Raw genomic sequence first — 18682 nt, 5'->3', positions numbered from 1 at the left:
TATGAATCCAAACAAGGGAATTGGTGCATGTCAATTTACAAATTCGGACTTAATTCTAAATTTATTTCCCTCATCCACAAGGAAATTCTAAATTCCTAAGTTTATGAATCCAAACAAAAGAATTAGTGCATGTCAATTTACAAATTTTAATTTTTATCGAAATTCTAAATTTATTTCCGTCATGCACCCTAATATATAGTCTTTAAAATCCATGCACACCTTACATAACGTTCAGGGATACACAATCATTCATTCACCGCAATTTTATTGACATGATTGATCGGCGGCAACCGCGACGGCGGCTCACACTTCTTACAATCTTCAACTGGCAGCCGGAAGTTCTAAGTTCAAGGTGATGTAAACTGATAGGAGACATACGAAAGAGCACCGAGCTCCCAGCTTCGTGGATTTGCTTAGCCTTCGCACCCGGGCCAGCAGCCCCCACCGCCACATGCAGCGGGTAAAAGTGATCCGGCCAAGGGTGCGCCATTTTCGCATGCGGCGCCTTGTCCACGTACTTGTTCACATCCTCGTACCTTCCTTCGAGAAGAGCGTCCATGACCCACGCATCTCCCTCTCCGACGCCCTTAAGTTGTGAGTGGCGCTGCCTGACCCCACTATAAGCACGCCCTCGTCCTTGAGTGGAGCCAGCGCCCTATCCATGTTGTAGTGGTACGCGGCGTCCCTCTCTGTCTGAATCGATAACTGGCAAACCGGGATGTCTCTCTCCGGGTACATCATCATGAGCGGGACCCACGCGCCGTGGTTGATCCCCCGCTTGCTATCGACGTCCGCGGGCCCGAAGCCAGACGACGTAAGCAGCTGCATGACGCGGTTGGCGAGGTGGGGGGAGCCGGGGGCAGGGTACTTGAGCTGGTACATCGATTTGGGAAGTCGTAGATGGTGTCGTGGCGGCCGGAAATGGAGTTGACGGTGGGGACGGCGGTCTCCCTGTGTGCGGAGATGATGAGAATGGAGGTGGGTTTGTGAGGATAGACGGTTTGGTTCCAAGACTGGAGCAATTTTCTGGCCGGAATCGCATCGTCGATGCTGAGCGTGGGCGATCCGAGCGATAGGTAGAAAGTGTCCTTCACTGCCATAACAATCTTTTTCCTATTTCTTTGAAGATCGAATTACCACAAAAATGAAAATCCAACAGCACGAAAATTTCTTTTGAGGATTAGTACTAAAACTCAAACAACGTTCCTGTCCATTAGAAGTGAAGTGACCAAATTGGAGGCCCTCCAATTGCTCTCTGTCGTGCGTGTTTTCCGTCCTTTGCACAGCGGAAGGAGAGATGCAACTTTTGCTGCACTGCCAGGCCAAGTTGATGATGCTTCATCCATTGACACCGCAAGCTGTTCCTTTCAAGTCCAGGGGCTCGACATCCTATCAGTACCGATAGTTCTGGCAGGGAAGGAGGTCGTCGTCTATCGGTCGTTCTACTACAATGAAAGTAATTATAAATTATCTTTTAAGGTCTTTATCGGTCATTTTATTTTTAATCATTGAATTGAATAAATCAAACAGTTTCAACTGACAAATTAAACGGAAGCCTGTGAAAGATAAAAAGAATGTATTTATCATTTCTCTTCTGAAAATTCGGACAAGGGAAAAACAAAAACTGAAAAAAGGAGGAAGACAAAAGCTTCCTTTGCATTTAGGCTTCTCGACAGATAAACGCAGCAAGGCAACTCGACCGAGAACAAGATTCAACTAAGACAAAACACCGATAGAAATCTTATAATTCTGCAGCAAAACGTTCCGACAATATACACATAAGATAGCATAGCACAACTGCAAGACGTTTTAATACAACACATGGCAAACCAGCCCGAAGTTCTATTTATAATCAAAGCAGAGCAGTGTCAAAGTTAAAAGGCATAAGGATAAAGAGAGTTCCATCACACAAGAAACTTGGAATAAGCCTCAATGGAATTCTTCGTGAATCCGTAGCAAGGACACCCCGAAGACATCCCACTTCATGCATCGGTAGAAAGCACACACCGGAGGCATTCCCCTTCATGCATCAGATCAAATGCTTTGTTGATCTCACCAAGAGTCAAAGTGTGGGTGATGTATTCATCAACTTTGATTTCCTGCAAAGACAATGACGTAATGTTATACGCTATATAATTTGTTATAAAGGAATTCATATTGTTGAATATTTGTTAAAATCATTTACCTTCTTCAAGTACTTTTCTACAAGCCATGGCACCTGCGAGCGGCTCTTGAAACCACCAAAGGCTGTTCCTTTCCACACACGACCAGTCACCAACTGAAAAGGGCGAGTAGAGATCTCCTGCCCTGATGCCGCAACACCAACAATAACAGATGTTCCCCAGCCCTGCAAACAATTTCAGTGACCTCAATATGTGTTTTATGCACAAAAATTTGAGAAGCAGTCATAAAAGCACTCACCTTGTGGCAGCACTCCAAGGCAGCCCTCATCACCGAGACATTTCCAATGCACTCAAAACTGTAGTCAACACCACCATCAGTGAGATCAACAAGGACTTGTTGGATTGGCTTCTCGTGGTCTTTTGGATTCACAAATTCAGTAACTCCAAAGTTCTTTGCTGCAAATAAGAAATTGCAATAGAATGTCAGCTTTAAATTGTTTATAAAAACCTCGCTGAATGAATCCGAGATACAGCTAATGAGAAAAGATATTAAAAACACAAGCTGAGGATCTTTTGATAGGGTTTGTTCCGTCTTTTATGACAAGTTAAATGACCTAAGAAAAAGAATCCAATGTGCAGGAAATAAAGTATTAATACAGTAATACTACTACAAAAGGCTGATTTCAGGTGCTTCAAGATTATGTGACGGATGAGCGTGAATGTGACCCGTTCTGACTACCATGATCCACAGGAACTAGTTTCCTAATACTTTTCCTTCCTTATTCCCATAAAAGTAGAAGTCAACTTTTTCTCTCGCTCACTAGGTGATACCAGCTTTGTCCCCAAGCATGTAAAACCAGAGCTCTTCCATACATAAACAGTCAATTACAAGACACTATATAGTATAGTAAGGTTTTAATATGGAGAACTTAATATGTACCTCTATCAAACTTTTTGCTGTCAATATCAATGCCAATTATCCGTGATGCACCAGCTGTTTTGGCACCTTCTGCAACCTGTCAAGTTATGACAATTACTTCATTACAGTTTAGAACTCAGCACAAGATTATTAACTTAGGGTTCAAATACAAACTTACAGCAAGACCAACAGTCCCAAGGCCAAAAATAGCGACGATTGATCCCGCTTCTACCTTTGCTGTGTTCCAAACAGCTCCAAGACCTAGTATATGTCACAAGCAGGGACACACATGAATAATCTAGATAGAAGCATAAGATAAGTCATACATCATACATGTCATAACCATAGAAAAAAAAGAGAGTCATTACAATCTTCTTTCTTCTTCCCCATAAAAAGAAAGAGGCTATTTACTAGGAAAGCGGTGATGAAAATTCCACGCTCTAATCTATCAATATAACCAGTTATAGAATTCAATATTAACAAACAATTATGATTAAGATGTATGCTTTAACAAAAGTTGAAATACATTCACCGGGCCTAGCTAAAGAAGTACTATTATCCTTACCAGTAGGAATACCACATCCAAGAAGACAAACTTTCTCCAATGGAGCTTTTGGGTCTATCTTTGCAACACTAACATCATGAACAACTGTGTACTGGCTAAACGTTGATGTTCCCATAAAATGATAGATAGGTTTTCCGTTTATAGAGAAACGGCTTTTGCGATCACTCATCATGACTCCAACTCCAGTGGCAGCACGTACTTTCCCACAAAGATTTGTCTTCCCTGATTTGCAAAACTTGCATTCTTCGCATTCTGCCTGGTAACAAGGGATGACATGGTCTCCTGGCTGAACTATAGTAACACCTTCACCCACACTCTCAACAATACTGCATCAAGATGAGTGGAGCCCTTTCAGCATCAAACACACAACAAGCCATTGATACAAGACACTACATGGATAAGTAACATACCCTGCAGCCTCGTGACCAAGAATACAAGGGAAGAGACCCTCAGGATCCTACAAGGTAAATTAAGTAAACTCAGTGTACAGTTCCCTCTAAATAACAAAATTTAAAAAAAAAAGAACAAACAGAACTATCAACTCGATGCTGCAATTTAAAAAATTTCAACTTGGCACGACTATTAATAATTCAAGCTACTTCCAACCATCCCAAGAAACCTAATAAGTTTTCATAACAATTATGAAGTCAGACCTACTATAACGCGCACACTTCAAATATATTTATCGGTCAGAGTTGATTTCCAGATATTCTTTAGAACGCCTCCATTCGCAACTTGGTACAATAACCGTTACACAATATCTCTACACAACAGTAGGTAATCGTAAACTTCCAATTTCGATTAGATGTCTCAAGGTCAGTAATTTCAAGCTTCAAAACTGAAACAACAACAAAAACTCAATAAATAACCATCCCATTTGCTGAAATTCACAACAATCGCCGCCTAATCCACCGAATACTAGACAAACTTAAACAATGCATTATCATTTCAACCAAACAAAGATAACAATTTATACAAACAATCCAAGCAAGTATGAATTTTATCGAACCGACTCGGAGGAGAAATGAACAAAGCTTTTACCTTGCCGCCCCAGGTATAAGCGTCGGTGTGGCAGAGAGCGGTGTAGAGAATCTTGACCCGGACCTCTCCGGCCTGCGGCGGAGCCACCTGCACGTCTTCGATCACCAACGGCTTATTGGGTTCCCAGGCCACCGCCGCTTCGCATTCCCAATTTCAATTTCACCCAAAAAACCATTACCCACAAAACTTATTCTCAATCACAACCAACCATTTCACTGTAAATACATATACAGAAAGATACATACACATAGAGAGAGGGGGGCGAGAGAGGGAGAGTACCTTTGCAAGTGATGACTTGACCTTGAGTAGCCATGGATTAGACTGAAACCACAAAGCGAAACGGAGAGAGAGAGAGAGAGAGAGAGAGAGAGAGAGTGAGTGGATCGGAATATGTGAACCTGAGTGTCTGTGGGGAGTGTACAAAACGATCTCTAATAAAATATAAACAGTAAGCAACCAAAAATATAAACAGTAATTAACGAAAAACGACTGCCATGAACAATCTCGATTACGGGATCTTGAACGATCTCGATTACATGATCTTCAGGAAAGGATCCAGCAAGGATCCTTTTTCATTAGGGAAACTTAAAATCCCCTACAGTTTCTATATATTATTTAGATTAAACATTTGAGCCTTTTTAAAATTTGATTAAAGTGCTCAAGCTAAATTACATGTAACATCCCAGTTCAGGCTTCACTGTAGTACGATATTGTCTGCTTTGGGCTCCGGCCACACTCTCACGGTTTTGTTTCTGGAGACGAGAACTTCCTAGTGGATCATCCATCCTAAGATTGCTCTCGTCTGAACTCACTTAACTTCAGAGTTCCTATGGAATCTGAAACCAATGAGTTCCCAAAATATCTCGTGCTATATGGAGGTGGGCATGTACATATAAGGCACATCACCCCCTCTCCGTTGGTCGATGTGGGATGTTACAATCCACCCCTTAGGGGTCCGACGTCCTCGTCGGCACACTCGCACCACACAACAGAATGGCTCTAATACCATTTTGTCACATCCCAGTCCCGGCTTCATCATAGCACGATATTGTTCGCTTTAAGCCCCGGCCACGCCCTCACGGTTTTGTTTTTGGGAACTCAGACGAGAACTTCCTAGTGGGTCACCCATCCTAGGATTACTCTCGCCGAAACTCGCTTAATTTCGGAGTTCCGATAGAATATGAAGCCAGTGAGTTCTCAAAATGTCTCGTGCTATATGGAGGTGGGCATGTACATATAAGACACATCACCCCCTCTCCGTTGGTTGATATGGGATGTTACAACTCACTGAGAAGTTCTCGTCTGAGTTCCCAGAAACAAAACCGTGAGGGCGTGGATATTTGTTAAAATTATCTCTAACGGAGAAGAGTGTAATTAAAAAGCTAGATTATAAGAAATTTGTTACAATATAATGTGCATATATCACTAAAATTATGACAAAAAAAAGTTTAATCAAATCTCTAAAATGCATGGATATTTGATCTAAAAAATTCAAAACCGAGGCGCCTATATCAAAAGATCCCTTTCCCTAATGAACTACTAATCCGGGGTTAGGCCAGGGCCTGAACTTAAACCGATTTTGAGTATCCGGTTTATTTCTTCGAGGCTATACAATTTGTTGGGTTGCAAGAAAAACTAGGAGACTACTTATGTGGGTTTAATGAAAGCTCAACGTCTTTGAGCTCATGGATACTTCATTGGGTCCATGAGATTTTCCTTTCAATTGACCAAACCCATAATTAAAAGAAAGAGAGGCTCGTTATACTTTTAAGGTGTGTTTGTTGCGCCATATTATCTTGGACTGGACAAACTTCAAGGGCTAAGCTGGACTGACTTGGCTTGGAATAAACATGATATGAATAGTGAAATGTTTGGTGCAGTGCCGGACTAGGTCCTAAACTAAAATATATTTTTAGCTCAAAAAAATTAATTTCAATTTTCTTTTGTTTTATTATTTCACTCTTCATCTGTTGCACCCCTCACTCAACAAAATGCAATACAAACACTAAACTTCACAAACAATCATCCACTCAATCAATTGTTCAAAATTGATGGTCTAAAAAAGTAGTAATTTAATCTGATGCATGATAAAAACTCTATATCAATTTATAGAAAAAATATAAAAAGACGGTATTTGATTTACATTTTTTTTTTGTTTTGGTGAACTGGAAATTATATAACTAGGGCAAAGATGCCAAAAATTACAACGAAAGCCCACAACAAGGCAAGCAACCAAAATAACAAACCAGGAAGTGCAAGGGGAGAGAAGAAATCCAACGCTGCAAGCAAAGCTATAAACGTCACCTCTTGCACAACCAGTACAAAGTTAAGGTGGGCAAGGTAATCCATCATTGTTTAGGACATGAACAAGTGAAGATGGGGGTCTATTGACCCAAGAAAAGTCACACATCTCCCCACTTCTTCGCAACGCCAATTGGTCAGCCGCCATATTGGCTGATCTTGGAATCCAAGACCAGCGACAGCCATGAAAGGATTCCCTAATTTTCTTGCACCTCGCAAAGGTTGGAAAAGCCTCTCATTTGCCATTTGTTATCTTTCCCCGCAAGCAAGATATGGAATCCAATAAATCAAATTCAACAACAACGTAGTTCAGACCCAAGGATAAACCCAAGCCACACCCACGCAAAATGGACATCACCTTTGTAGCAGCGACGCTATGAGCATTGAAACGGTATCTTTGAGTAGCAGTGAAACTGCCAAAAAAGTCCCTCACCACAACCCCTGCAAATCCATCATTCGTGGCAGCCACCCAGCTCGCGTCGACATTAATTTTTACAAAAGGATGTCTCAGCTTAGTCCAACGTGCCTGCACATGGTTGCCAGGTCTGCTCTGCACCACGCTTATAATGGGAGCTCGCGAAGCCTCCAAGAAAGCACTGACATTTGTGGATATTACCGCCAACACCTGGGACGGGTTGATTTGTTGTTGTTGGAAGAGGAGGCAGCATCTAGCTTTCCAAATATGCCAACATAAGAAAGCAACAAAAGGCAGGATCCTCTCCATGTCGGCCTTCGAGTTTTTGTTGGCCTTTATAATTGCAAGAAGCCAATTTGTCCACGTTGTAATCTCATTCCTGTTTACCTTGCAGTTTAGAACTCCACCAAACCATATAGTTTCCATCGACGGACACAAGAGAAATAGGTGCTCAATCGATTCCTCTTGAGAGTTACATAGATGGCATAGAGGTGAAGAACCATATTTTCGTCTATAGAAAGCCGTCATTGTGGCCAAGGCATTATGCATCGTCTTCCACATGAAGCACCGGATTTTTTTTAGGGGGGGATGGGGTTTCAGCTTCCACACCGACTTCCATAACGAATCCGGAATGGTTGTAGACAATGAAGATCTAGGGTTGATCCTTGGAATCACCCATGAATGCGCCCAGTGGTAGCCCAACTTTACTAAGTAGAGCCCTCTTTTATTTAGCGACCACGCCAACCTATCCCATAGAACGGGGTCGCCAACATGAGTTTCCAGGATTGCATCAAACACTACCGTCGAAATGAACGATTTTAAAAATTCAATATCCTAATCCCCACTAGCTTGGTTAATTCAAGATTCCACTGTGGTGTTACAGCTAACCTGCACCGACCTGGTAGGGATGGGGTGTCCGACCGGAATGATGACATCCATCTATTGCTTCGAACCCGAATATCCTTCTCATTTATGACCTGCCAATGGGTTCCCTTAAGCAGAAGGTCGCGTCCCGTAAGCAAACTAGACCACGCCCAGGATGTTTGGCCTCCACGCTTGGCATCCAGAAAGGAACAGTGAGGTAAGTACCAAGCCTTCGGAACCCTCGCCCATAATGAATCAGGTTCTTGGATTAGACGTCAACATTGTTTCGCCATAAGGGCATCATTAAAATCCATGAAGCATATGAACCCATGCCCCCATTAGCCTTCAGGAGCCCAAGAGTAACCTTGGAGAACCAATGAATGTGTTTCTCCTCCCTATTATTCCCCCACCAGAAATTAAAGATCAAAAAGTCCACTTCTTTGCAATGGTGGCGGGAAATTTGAATAGGTTCATCAGATAGCCCGGGATAGCCTGAACCACAGCTTTAATCAAAACCTTTCTACCTGCCTACGATAAGGTTGCATGTTTTCATCCCTGATTTTCCCAATATCCTTTCCTTGACATAAGCAAGCCCTTTTCTTTTGAACCTCCCCCATATGGTAAGCACTCCGAGGTAAGTCCTAAGGTTGTCAACTATTGGCATCCCAAGAATACTACTAAACTCCTCCGATAAGGCCGCAAGGACATTAACGCGAAGAACACACTAGACTTCTGAAGGTTCACCTGCTGTCTAGAGGCCTCACAATACTCCTTGATTAAATTCACTAAGTTGTTGCAGTTCTCATTTTCTGCTTTTATAAAAAATAAGGTATCATCCGCGAAGAAGTTGTGGGAAACAACAGGCCCGTATGGATTAATTTGAACCCTCGTAATCAGCTTTTTTTCACTAGCCTGCATAATGAGCTGGAAGATGACCTCACTTACGAATAGGAAAAGATATAGGGATAATGGATCACCTTGATGAAGGCCACGTGAGGGAGTAAACTTCTATCCAGGTTGACCGTTTAGTATAATGGTGAAATCAACCGACGAAATGCATCTGAGGACAAGACTGCTCCAATTTTGACCAAACCCTATCCTCTCCATGATTGCCATTAAGAAATCCCATTCCACCCTATCATAAGCCTTTTGCATGTCTAATTTGACTCCGAGTTCAAATTTTCTCTTTGTTTTTCGTGTTTTGAGGAAGTGGAAAAGCTAATGTGGCATGCCAATATTATCATGAATCTGCCTTCTTGCAACAAAGGCATTATGGGACGAGGAAATTAGCTCCGACAACAACAGTCTAAGGTGATTTTCCATGACCTTCGACAATATTTTGTAAGAATAGTTACAAAGGCTAATAGGTCGGAATTGAGAAACAGACTCCTGATTTGGGACTTTATGGATGAGGACAACATGTGTGGAGTTAATTCGTTTGGGATTGTTGTTGCCCATCATAAGATCATCAACCAACCCATTGACCTCCTCCACAATATTTCCCTAGAATGACTAGCAAAAAATGCCTTGGAAGCCATTACGGCCGAGGGCCTTTAACCCCCTCATTTGTAACGCAGCAACCTTGACTTCCTTCGTTGAGACCAAGGCGATGAGGGAAGAATTCATTTCGGCAGTCACCTTTGGTTGGATGCAATCCAAAACTGTTCCCCACTCCCTATTAGACCGCTGACGTGAAGAGGTTGACAAAGTGTTTGTCAATGGTTTCCTTCACTTTCCTAGGACAATCTATCCACACTCCCATTTTCGTCATTGATTTTGAGCATCTTATTCCTCCTACACCTTTGCAAGGTGGACTGATGGAAGAAGTTAGTGTTTGCATCCCCCTCTTGAAGCCACTTCACTTTCAATCTTTGTTGCCAAAAGCTTTCCTCATGCCTCCACAACTTATCTACCTTCATAGAAAGTTCCTCATTCTGCTGTTTATTCCTTCCCCAATCTTCTTTTAATTTCCCTAAGTGTATCAACTTTTCCTCAATTTCCCGCCCCTTAAACTTGAATTTTTTTCCTACTTCAGTCGATCAATTTGGAGCGGCAATCATTCACTTTTTTGTTCCATCTATCTAAGTACCTCCCAAGCATCGTTTTTCCCAACAGTTCCTCATAATTTCTCTGCATTCGGCTTCTTTATACCAATAAGCTTCAAACCTAAATAGCCATCTACCCTTTCCACAAATAGGATCCCTCTAGACAATAATACCATGGGTAACAATGGTATTAAGCCACAAGTCCAGCCACTACTTGTTCACTAAACCACGGTCCAATCGAGCCTCAATAAGTTGACCATTGCGAGTTCCCCTCCATGTGAATTTTGGGTCGTTAAACTCCAAATCCATTAATTCCATACTATTCATGAATTCCCCCAAGTATCTATACATGTTGTGTCGAACCTCCGCTTCACCCGACTTCTCCCAATCCCACAGGAAATCGTTGAAGTCGCCTCTGCAAATCCAAGGGGTGGTAAATGGGTAGAAGTCATTGTTCATTCCTTGTTAGAAGGCCGCCTTTTCTGCTCTATAGGAAGTACCATAGACCCCCGTTAGTCGAAAAACATGTTGTGACTCAACAACTCTACAATGGGCATCAATGAAGAATTTAGATGAGTCCATAATGTCCACCTCTACCAATTCATCCCACCATAAACTCAAACCTATAATTTCACGAATCTTCACAACAAAATCGAAGAAAGTGAAAAGAAAATGGAAAAGAGAAAGCCGCACAAGACTTATGAGGACGCAGCAGTGGTCAGAGGCATAGTTTGGCCAAGTCATGGAGCAAAACGAAGATGTTGCGGGGAGTGGGGGGTGACTTCGAATTGGTCGAGACAGACAATGAGTTAAGCAGAACGAGAAACGGGCTTACCAATTCGCTAGTTTTTTGGGGGGTCTCGCTAAGACCTTTTAGTGAGCCCCATAGTTAGGCTGAGTGAACTCTAGTCCCACTAAAGCTAATTTCGTCGGCCAACAAACATAAGACTAGCTAATTCTTAATCCAATCCAATTTAGTGAAACTTAAGGAAGGGAAACAAACGCACCATTAGGGGTCGTTCAATGGCTAAGACTAGACAATATGAGAAATGAGTACGAGTGTTTCCTATAGAATTTCAACCTTTTAAGGAGACTTGGAAAACACAATTTGCTGGACTGTTATCCAATTTATTAAGTCTGGTTTCAATATTTTTAAGCTCATTAAATAATGGTGAAGACAATAGTTTAATTTAGTTAAAATAGTTCAATTCAAGTTTAACCACCAAGCGATCTCTTAGTGTGTTGTCTTGGTGCATTGTAAACTTCCTCCTACTTGAACATAAGATTGTATTGGCATTCCCGAACCCGAGGTCGGCAAAAAAATTAACTCCATGGCTAGTCTGTGAATTAAGAAAAAAAATAGAAGAAAATAGATATCTCTTCATTCTATTTTGTTAACTAGTTAACAAAATAACTCATTTCTCTTTCCATTAGTCATCTTGTCAAACTCTTAGTTCCCAAATCTAAAATCCAATTTCATCATTTTATCAGATCCTTATCGAAAGGACTTCATTCATTATCTTGTGCAATTTAGGCTGATCCTAGATCTTGGTACCTCGAGAGTGGACTCAACTAATTTTAGTTCCATATTTTCATAAATCCATAGTTACTCACTTTAGGACTTCAACAAATGAGCATAGTTATTTATTTACATTGATACTTTTCAAATGAGTCCATAATCTATGAGATAACTATTGTTCATAATAATTATAAATAAATATCAACATAAGGCCATCTTCAGTCATGGAGGTTAAACGTAGCCATTGGCTATGTTTTAGCCCTTTAAAAATTAATATTTAAAAACTACTTCAGGGCTAAATTTTTCCACCTTCAACTATGCAGGGCTATATTTTATCCCCCTTCATGTTTTATTACTTTTGAAGCCAAACTTAGCTTGTCCTAGGCTACATGTTGCGTGCCCTGGGTTAAACTTAACATATGCTGACACTACATGTTGTTGCTTGCCTTGGGACCAAACTCAACCTAATTCTTTTATTTTGATTCCCTTTAGACCTTTGGTTGGAGACAAATTTTATCAAATTTTGAGCTAATTGTGGCCTATAGCCCTTGTTGGAGATCACCAAACATTCCAAATAAACAAATATTATTCAAGAATCAAAGTTATATTCATAAACATGTGAATGGTGTTGATCAAGTCATGCAGTTGAACCAAATGACACATATCACATCATCGTCATTTTTATGAAACGATGTAAGATGAATATATAAATATATAAGTACTAATTAAAATATACAAATACATAATCAACAATTAAAATATGTCAACATACGTGCATGTTACATGTATAGTAACTAAACTTTATCCCGTTCACTTCAAAAAGGACACTTCACTTAACGAAATAATAATTCTCTCTTCGTTAAAATCTTTTAACATTTCAAATAGGTCTTTGAACTTTGGTGCCTGAATTTTGTGAAAATTACACAATTTCCCCAAAATTGAAACTATTTTTGCATTTAGGTCCATGATATGAAACCAGCGAGTTCCAGGTCAATTTTTTTTTCTTCCAGAAATTCCCCTCCAACTTTTCAAGCAAAACAGAATCTATCAATACCGTTCCAGGTCCAATGGTAGGAAAATATTGTTCTTCAATCGGATTCTCGAATTGAAAAGTTATGAATTTCGGAAGATTGAAGGGTTTATTTAATTTTCTTTTTCTCTCTATGCTCTGCCCTTGCTGTTCCACGAAGAAGAAGGCATGGAGTTATCCCACGGTTATGAGAAATTTTTCATTGTGATCAGAACATAAGTGGTATACTCCACAGTTATACAACCTCACTCTTCCTTTCAGCAGTTGGAGGGGTGCTCAACATGTGGTACCACTTAATTCCATCTCACTCTATTCTAAATTCATTTAAAAATACATCCGACCTCAAAAAACTAATCTGAAAGAGAACTCTGTGATCTCGCCCAACTTCATCTTATAACCTTAAAAAGAGTCCTTAAAAGAGGCTGCTTTCTCAATTGTTCAAAATCAACCACAAATCGTACAATTCGAATACACTTCACATTTCTCCAAAAATAGTAACAACACTTTCTAAACAATTTAAAATTTGAGGGGGTCTCACAGATACAATACAAATACAATACAAATACAATTTATTCGTACAAATCATCACATCCAAGTTGGTGAGTGCCAAATAGAAATTAAGAAGTGAGTGGTTGACTTTGATTGATGCACAATCTTTTTTTTTTCTTTTCTTGAGATGGCATTCAAAACGTGGAGATGTGATTTAAAATGGGCACGCCTCATCATTCACAAATGTATCAAAATGGAAGAAGGATTATCTTCTCTCTTTTTTTTCTCCCTCCATTCTCTTCTCTTTTCTTCAATTTGAAAGGTTATCATTAAGTTACGTTAACTTCTTATATTAATTTTTTTATAAAGAGAATAAAATAAAATAAAAAATGTGAGAGAATGAGAAAGGAATAGAAGGAAAGAGAATTATACTCCGTAAAAATGTGGAGGCAATAGTTAGTCAATACAGCCCACCCACTATTTTATATGTACATGCATAATTCCATATACACTAATAAGACCATTTCAATTTCAACTCAATTTAGAGGCAAAATTAAATGAATTTGATCATCACTTGTCTACTTTTATAATCCAAATGGGCAGCCAAAATTGAAAGACAAAAATATATGATAAAAAATGACTGATCGAGTCTCGTACATATCAACGGACCAACTCTTTGTCTAACAATACTTTTTGTTTTAATGTTTAGAGAAACTGAAGTTTAAGTATTCTATTTCTCGTGTTAATCCATTTCATCTAGTTGTACTTTCTTTTTCTTTGTCGAAAGAAATCTTCTTCTTTTTTCTTTAAAAGAAGGATAATTAGTAGTAAGTCACAGTTATCCACTTCTTCCGGGATCAAGAAGACTCATAGAGGCATTTTAGCTTTTCCTGCCACAAATCTGACTTCCACACCAACAACGCTTTTGAACCTGAGACCTCTAATTTTTAGTTTTAAGAAAACCTCGTAATTTGTCCTTTACCAACGGACCACCAGCTTATGATCTAAGGGTGTGTTTGTTTGCCTTTAATAATCTTCATTGGACTAGACTGGACTAGCAATGAATGTAGTCCCGTGTTTGTTTGATGGAATGATTAACTTTAGTGGGATTCGGAGGCACTCGCCTCGCCTAACGCCCTCACTAGAGGTTCTTAGCGAGTCCCTCCAAAAAACAGCCGGATTGCTAAAACTGCTGCGCTTCGCCCTTCCAATCCTCTACGGGCTTTCGTCAATCTCATCTTTTTGGCTATCAAACGAATCGATCTCGTCCTTTATACATCAACAGCTGCTGTAGCAGATCGACAACGTCCTCAACAAAACGATCTCATAGTTCTGTAGGGGTGATGAAAGGGTTTTAGAGGGATTGACCGACGGCAACGACAAGCTTCTCGCTGTCTCCAGTCCAGCCTCTCTTCCTCCTGCAAGCAGCGACGCAAGGTTATCTCTTCCACCTCCTTCTCATTTTCTTTTTTCTGATTTGAAACAAATTCAAAGTTGTAAACTTTGAAGAAGGAGAAATTGAATTGTTTTGTTCTTTTTGTTTGCAGATTCTTGAAGTAGCAGAGGAAAAATGAGAGTTTTATGCTTTTTTTTTTTATTTTGCGATTATCGGTTTTGGTTGTGGTAGTCTGGTGGGTTTCTGTGTTTTCATCAATTCAAAGCTTGAGGAAGTGAATGTAAAATCTTTTCTTATTTGAAGCTTTTGATTTTTGGGTTTTTTATATAATGCAAGAATCTTTCAAGTGGAAATAATTCATGTGTTTTAAGTTGTTGTTCATGGTGTGTGCTCAATTAATTAAGTATTTTGTGTTAGAGATTTTGGATTAAACAATTGGTTGAACTTGCCAGCCTTGATGTATTTGATTGCATTTAGTATCACATGCATCTTATGAATTTCTGAATTCCAGACACAATAAAATAAAATAAAAAGGAATCTTCAATTCCAATTTCTATGTTAATTTGAATTTTGAGCTTGTATTTTTATTGAGTCTCACTCTCATCCAATATTATTAATTTTAATAATATCTTTAATAAAAAAAAATAGAACAATAATGTAGTTCTAGTTTGAGCAAACATCAAACTGATGACAATACTGTTTTCATTATCCTGCTTCTTAGTCCGACACTACACCAAACGCTTCACTAAGCTAGTTCAACTTAATCTAGTCTAAACCAGTCCAACTTAATCCCTGAAACTAGTTCAGTTCGAAATAATTCGGTACAACAAACACATCATAATAGTACTTTTTTTTTCTCTTATCAGAAAGAAATCTAAGTTCGAATATCTCATCTCAGTGTGGCTCGTGACTCGTGACTAGGACCAGTAGAATGTTCCAGTATGGTTGCACGTGGAGCGGCATGTGCAGAAATGGTTGTTTGATGAGGGGTGATAAATAAAACCAAAAGATGTAAACATCATGGGACATCAAGGATATGGATGAAGCCAAGCGAAAAGGTCTGACAGAGCTATGTCGGTATCTTCAAGATCATGGTTCCCAGTCAAACTGTAATATGCTTCATCCACTCATCTTTTGCCACGCAATCTCTTTCGGTTGGATTTACGGTCAAATTGTTTGACCAGTGACTGGATATTTTCACAAACTTAGCTTAGATACATCGATGGTAATGGATTAAACATCAAAATTATATGACAGCAAATGTATGACGTCTCGTCAATTGTGTTTGTCAACAATTAATTCATCGCATTTGTGACGTCGAACAATAAAAAACTATGATATCTTATGTCAAATGTACAAATATTTTTGTTCTTGGCATGACTTGATTTCTAGATTCGAGTTGTTGGTTGAAGGTATTTTGAGTTGAAGAGTTTTCAGTCTATGGTTTTCTTTGTTGAATGAGAAACAGAATTGCAGACGATGCTGGATGGGACGAATTTCACGTTCGTATTTCATATGGTATGTCTTAGATTTAATTTCTGATGTTGATGAATTACACGATAGTGGTCAGAAAAATACTAAAATGCCTCTGCAAGTCTTTCCAACTCTTGAAATTGTGGACTACTATGACAAAGCTACCCGCTGATCTATTTTTTTAAACGATAAAAATTATATGGGTGGACAACGTTGTGCATAAACTTCTCCTTTTAACACCGTCTAATAAATTGCACATGTAAACTTCCTTGTGCATAAGGGAGTTGGTCGCATGGGTTGGCCCTCTACCCCCATTTGCAATAACTAAATATAGTGTAGCTAACCACCTACCATATAATTAAATTTGTGCATTAACGTAATACTAGATATACATTTTTTTTTTTCGTATTAATACATAAAAAGAAAAAAGAATTGACCTTCTTTTATAAAGCATAATAAAAGTTACATTTTTTTTCGTATTAATACACAAAATAAAAAAAAATTGACCTTCTTTTATAAAGCATAATAAAAGTCAAATTTTTATCGTGAATACGTAATGCACCACAGCTCAGATATTTTGATTTTCAGCATATGAAAAATAAAATTTTGTTGACTGTAACATGATCATGGGATAAGTCAACGGTAAATAATGAGGAGGGAATAATGGGTATACCAATATCTTGTCCCTCTCTCTATATATATAGTAAGGTTTCTTATTCTCTCCTACCCCTCTCGTAAAGATTCCCTTTTCCTAAAGCTTCTCAAGAACCCTCACAATATATAATTATATATAGCCCAACAATTCAACCAAAAATAAAAGAAGATATTATCCCATCCTTCCAACTTAAGTAATTTTCATGGCTGCAGAACCCTGCTCCTCATCGTCATCAAGTTCCTCATCATCTTCAAACCTAAGAATCACAGTTGAAAGAAACCCTTCTGAATCTCGCTTATCCCAACTGGACATCAAGTGCTGGCCCAAGTAAGTCTCTCACCTCCCCTCCTCTCACTCTCTCTCACTCAGTAAATCAAGGATTAAGCGAGATTAGCTCTTCAGTGCCACGAAGGCACAAGGTTTGCCACTCTCAACCCCCAACACGAGAGGACCCCTCCACTCTCTCTCTTTCTCACTCCCGATAGAGGGTTAAGCGTGATTAGCTCCTCAGTGCGGTCAAAGGCACAGAGCTTCCATCTCTCTCTCTCTCTCTCTACAAAATATATAACTTGGTACTTTTTGTTGATTTATTTATGTTTTTGTTTTTGTTTTGGGATTATGAATTGACAGATGGGGTTGCTCGCCGGGGAAGTACCAGCTGAAGTTTGATGCGGAGGAGACGTGTTATTTGTTGAAGGGAAGAGTGAAGGCGTATTATCCAAAAGGGTCGTCGGAATATGTCGAGTTCGGAGCTGGAGATCTTGTCACCATCCCAAAGGGACTCACCTGCACTTGGGATGTTTCTCTTGCTGTTGATAAACACTACAAATTCGAATCTTCTTCTTCTTCTTCTTAACCATTATTATCATGAATTAATCATGATTATTGTCTTCTTTTGCTCATAAATTTCAGATTTTTTATTTTGTTTTTTGTTTTTTGTTTTTTAGGGTTTGTGAATTTTTAGAGAGAGATCGATAGTTCGATTAGTAGTCAAAGGGAAAATAATTAGTCAATGCATGTCCCATTGGAACCAACCCTCCTTTACGTATTGGCTATTAGCTTTTAATGCTCCTTTGACTGGTCAAATAGGATTTGTTAAAAAAAAAAAATTCCTCTTTTGTGGGCAATGATTTAGACACCGGCCTGTTCTTTTGAGTTGGTACAATCATCGAGTTCAAATCTTCTGCAACCGTTTTTATACTAGCCGAGAGAATTAGACAAATCAAACTTAGAATCTCGGATGCAACCATGCATGGTTAAAATGCTTTAAATCATTGTCTTACAAACAAAGCAATTAGGAAATTGGTTAAGATTCTTATTTGTACGTGCGACTACAATTAACAATCTCGACAAACAATTTGCCAACACAATGATTCTTATTTGTATTTACGACTACAATTAACAATCTCGACAAACAATCTGACAACATAATGTATCAACTCACCTAGCAAGAATATATCACCTTAATTCACAAAATAACATCTAGCGGTCCCCAAAAAAAAAAAATTAGAAATGATGGATCAATGCAAATAAGTATGACTTCATTAACAATCTAACAACCCAACATCTAGTTAAGTCAATACAAACCACTAATCGTAGTTAAGTCAATACAACCCAACATCTCTCCCTCAACTTTTATTAAAACAAGCAGCCCAAAAGTACAAGCAAACCAAATGCCCAACTACAACTATACACAAACAGAAAAGGACCGAAACCAACTGAAAAAAGAAAGAAGCCCCACAACAGGGAAATCCAAAAAAACACACAACAGCCAACCGAGAAACTTCTATTGAAAACTCCTCCATCGACAGAGATCCAGGCCAGCCACAGGAAACGTCATCCACCAT

The 18682-nt window shown here is 39.3% G+C and overlaps 3 protein-coding genes and 1 pseudogene across 3 annotated transcripts; 1 reads left to right on the top strand and 3 right to left on the bottom strand.

Moving 5' to 3' along the window:
* Positions 1 to 144: 144 nt before the first annotated feature.
* LOC126621830 (extradiol ring-cleavage dioxygenase-like) lies at positions 145 to 1152 on the bottom strand (annotated as a pseudogene).
* Positions 1153 to 1717: 565 nt separating this feature from the next.
* On the bottom strand, positions 1718 to 5177 carry LOC126621828 (alcohol dehydrogenase class-3-like). Its single transcript, XM_050290418.1, has 9 exons — positions 4928 to 5177; positions 4649 to 4785; positions 4018 to 4064; positions 3608 to 3933; positions 3221 to 3303; positions 3064 to 3139; positions 2422 to 2579; positions 2186 to 2347; positions 1718 to 2099 (listed from the first exon to the last, which is right to left on the bottom strand). The coding sequence occupies exons 1-9, from the start codon at positions 4959 to 4961 to the stop codon at positions 1983 to 1985; spliced, it is 1140 nt and encodes a 379-aa protein (XP_050146375.1). The 5' UTR covers positions 4962 to 5177; the 3' UTR covers positions 1718 to 1982.
* A 2007-nt stretch (positions 5178 to 7184) lies between these two features.
* LOC126622777 (uncharacterized) lies at positions 7185 to 7892 on the bottom strand. Its single transcript, XM_050291498.1, has one exon. The coding sequence runs from the start codon at positions 7890 to 7892 to the stop codon at positions 7185 to 7187; it is 708 nt and encodes a 235-aa protein (XP_050147455.1).
* Positions 7893 to 16890: 8998 nt separating this feature from the next.
* On the top strand, positions 16891 to 17869 carry LOC126622142 (uncharacterized). The gene is made up of 2 exons (XM_050290799.1): positions 16891 to 17162; positions 17466 to 17869. Exons 1-2 carry the CDS (start codon positions 17038 to 17040, stop codon positions 17689 to 17691), a joined length of 351 nt encoding a protein of 116 aa, XP_050146756.1. The 5' UTR covers positions 16891 to 17037; the 3' UTR covers positions 17692 to 17869.
* The last annotated feature ends 813 nt before the right edge of the window (positions 17870 to 18682 follow it).

This window comes from Malus sylvestris, chromosome 5 (assembly GCF_916048215.2).
Source record: "Malus sylvestris chromosome 5, drMalSylv7.2, whole genome shotgun sequence".
Classification (NCBI taxonomy): Eukaryota; Viridiplantae; Streptophyta; class Magnoliopsida; order Rosales; family Rosaceae; genus Malus; species Malus sylvestris.
The sequence above is the reverse complement of the archived record's forward strand: the minus strand, read 5'-3'. Positions and strand labels throughout refer to the sequence as shown.

Excerpts from the sequence above, each read along its gene's own strand:
- LOC126622142 (XM_050290799.1), top strand. The coding sequence starts at position 17,038 with ATGGCTGCAGAACCCTGCTCCTCATCGTCATCAAGTTCCTCATCATCT. Across the intron at positions 17,163-17,465 it reads GACATCAAGTGCTGGCCCAA|ATGGGGTTGCTCGCCGGGGA; the intron begins GTAAGTCTCTCA and ends ATGAATTGACAG.
- LOC126622777 (XM_050291498.1), bottom strand. The coding sequence starts at position 7,892 with ATGACGGCTTTCTATAGACGAAAATATGGTTCTTCACCTCTATGCCAT.
- LOC126621828 (XM_050290418.1), bottom strand. The coding sequence starts at position 4,961 with ATGGCTACTCAAGGTCAAGTCATCACTTGCAAAG. Across the intron at positions 3,140-3,220 it reads TTGGGACTGTTGGTCTTGCT|GTTGCAGAAGGTGCCAAAAC; the intron begins GTAAGTTTGTAT and ends ATAACTTGACAG. Across the intron at positions 2,100-2,185 it reads TAGAAAAGTACTTGAAGAAG|GAAATCAAAGTTGATGAATA; the intron begins GTAAATGATTTT and ends TTGTCTTTGCAG.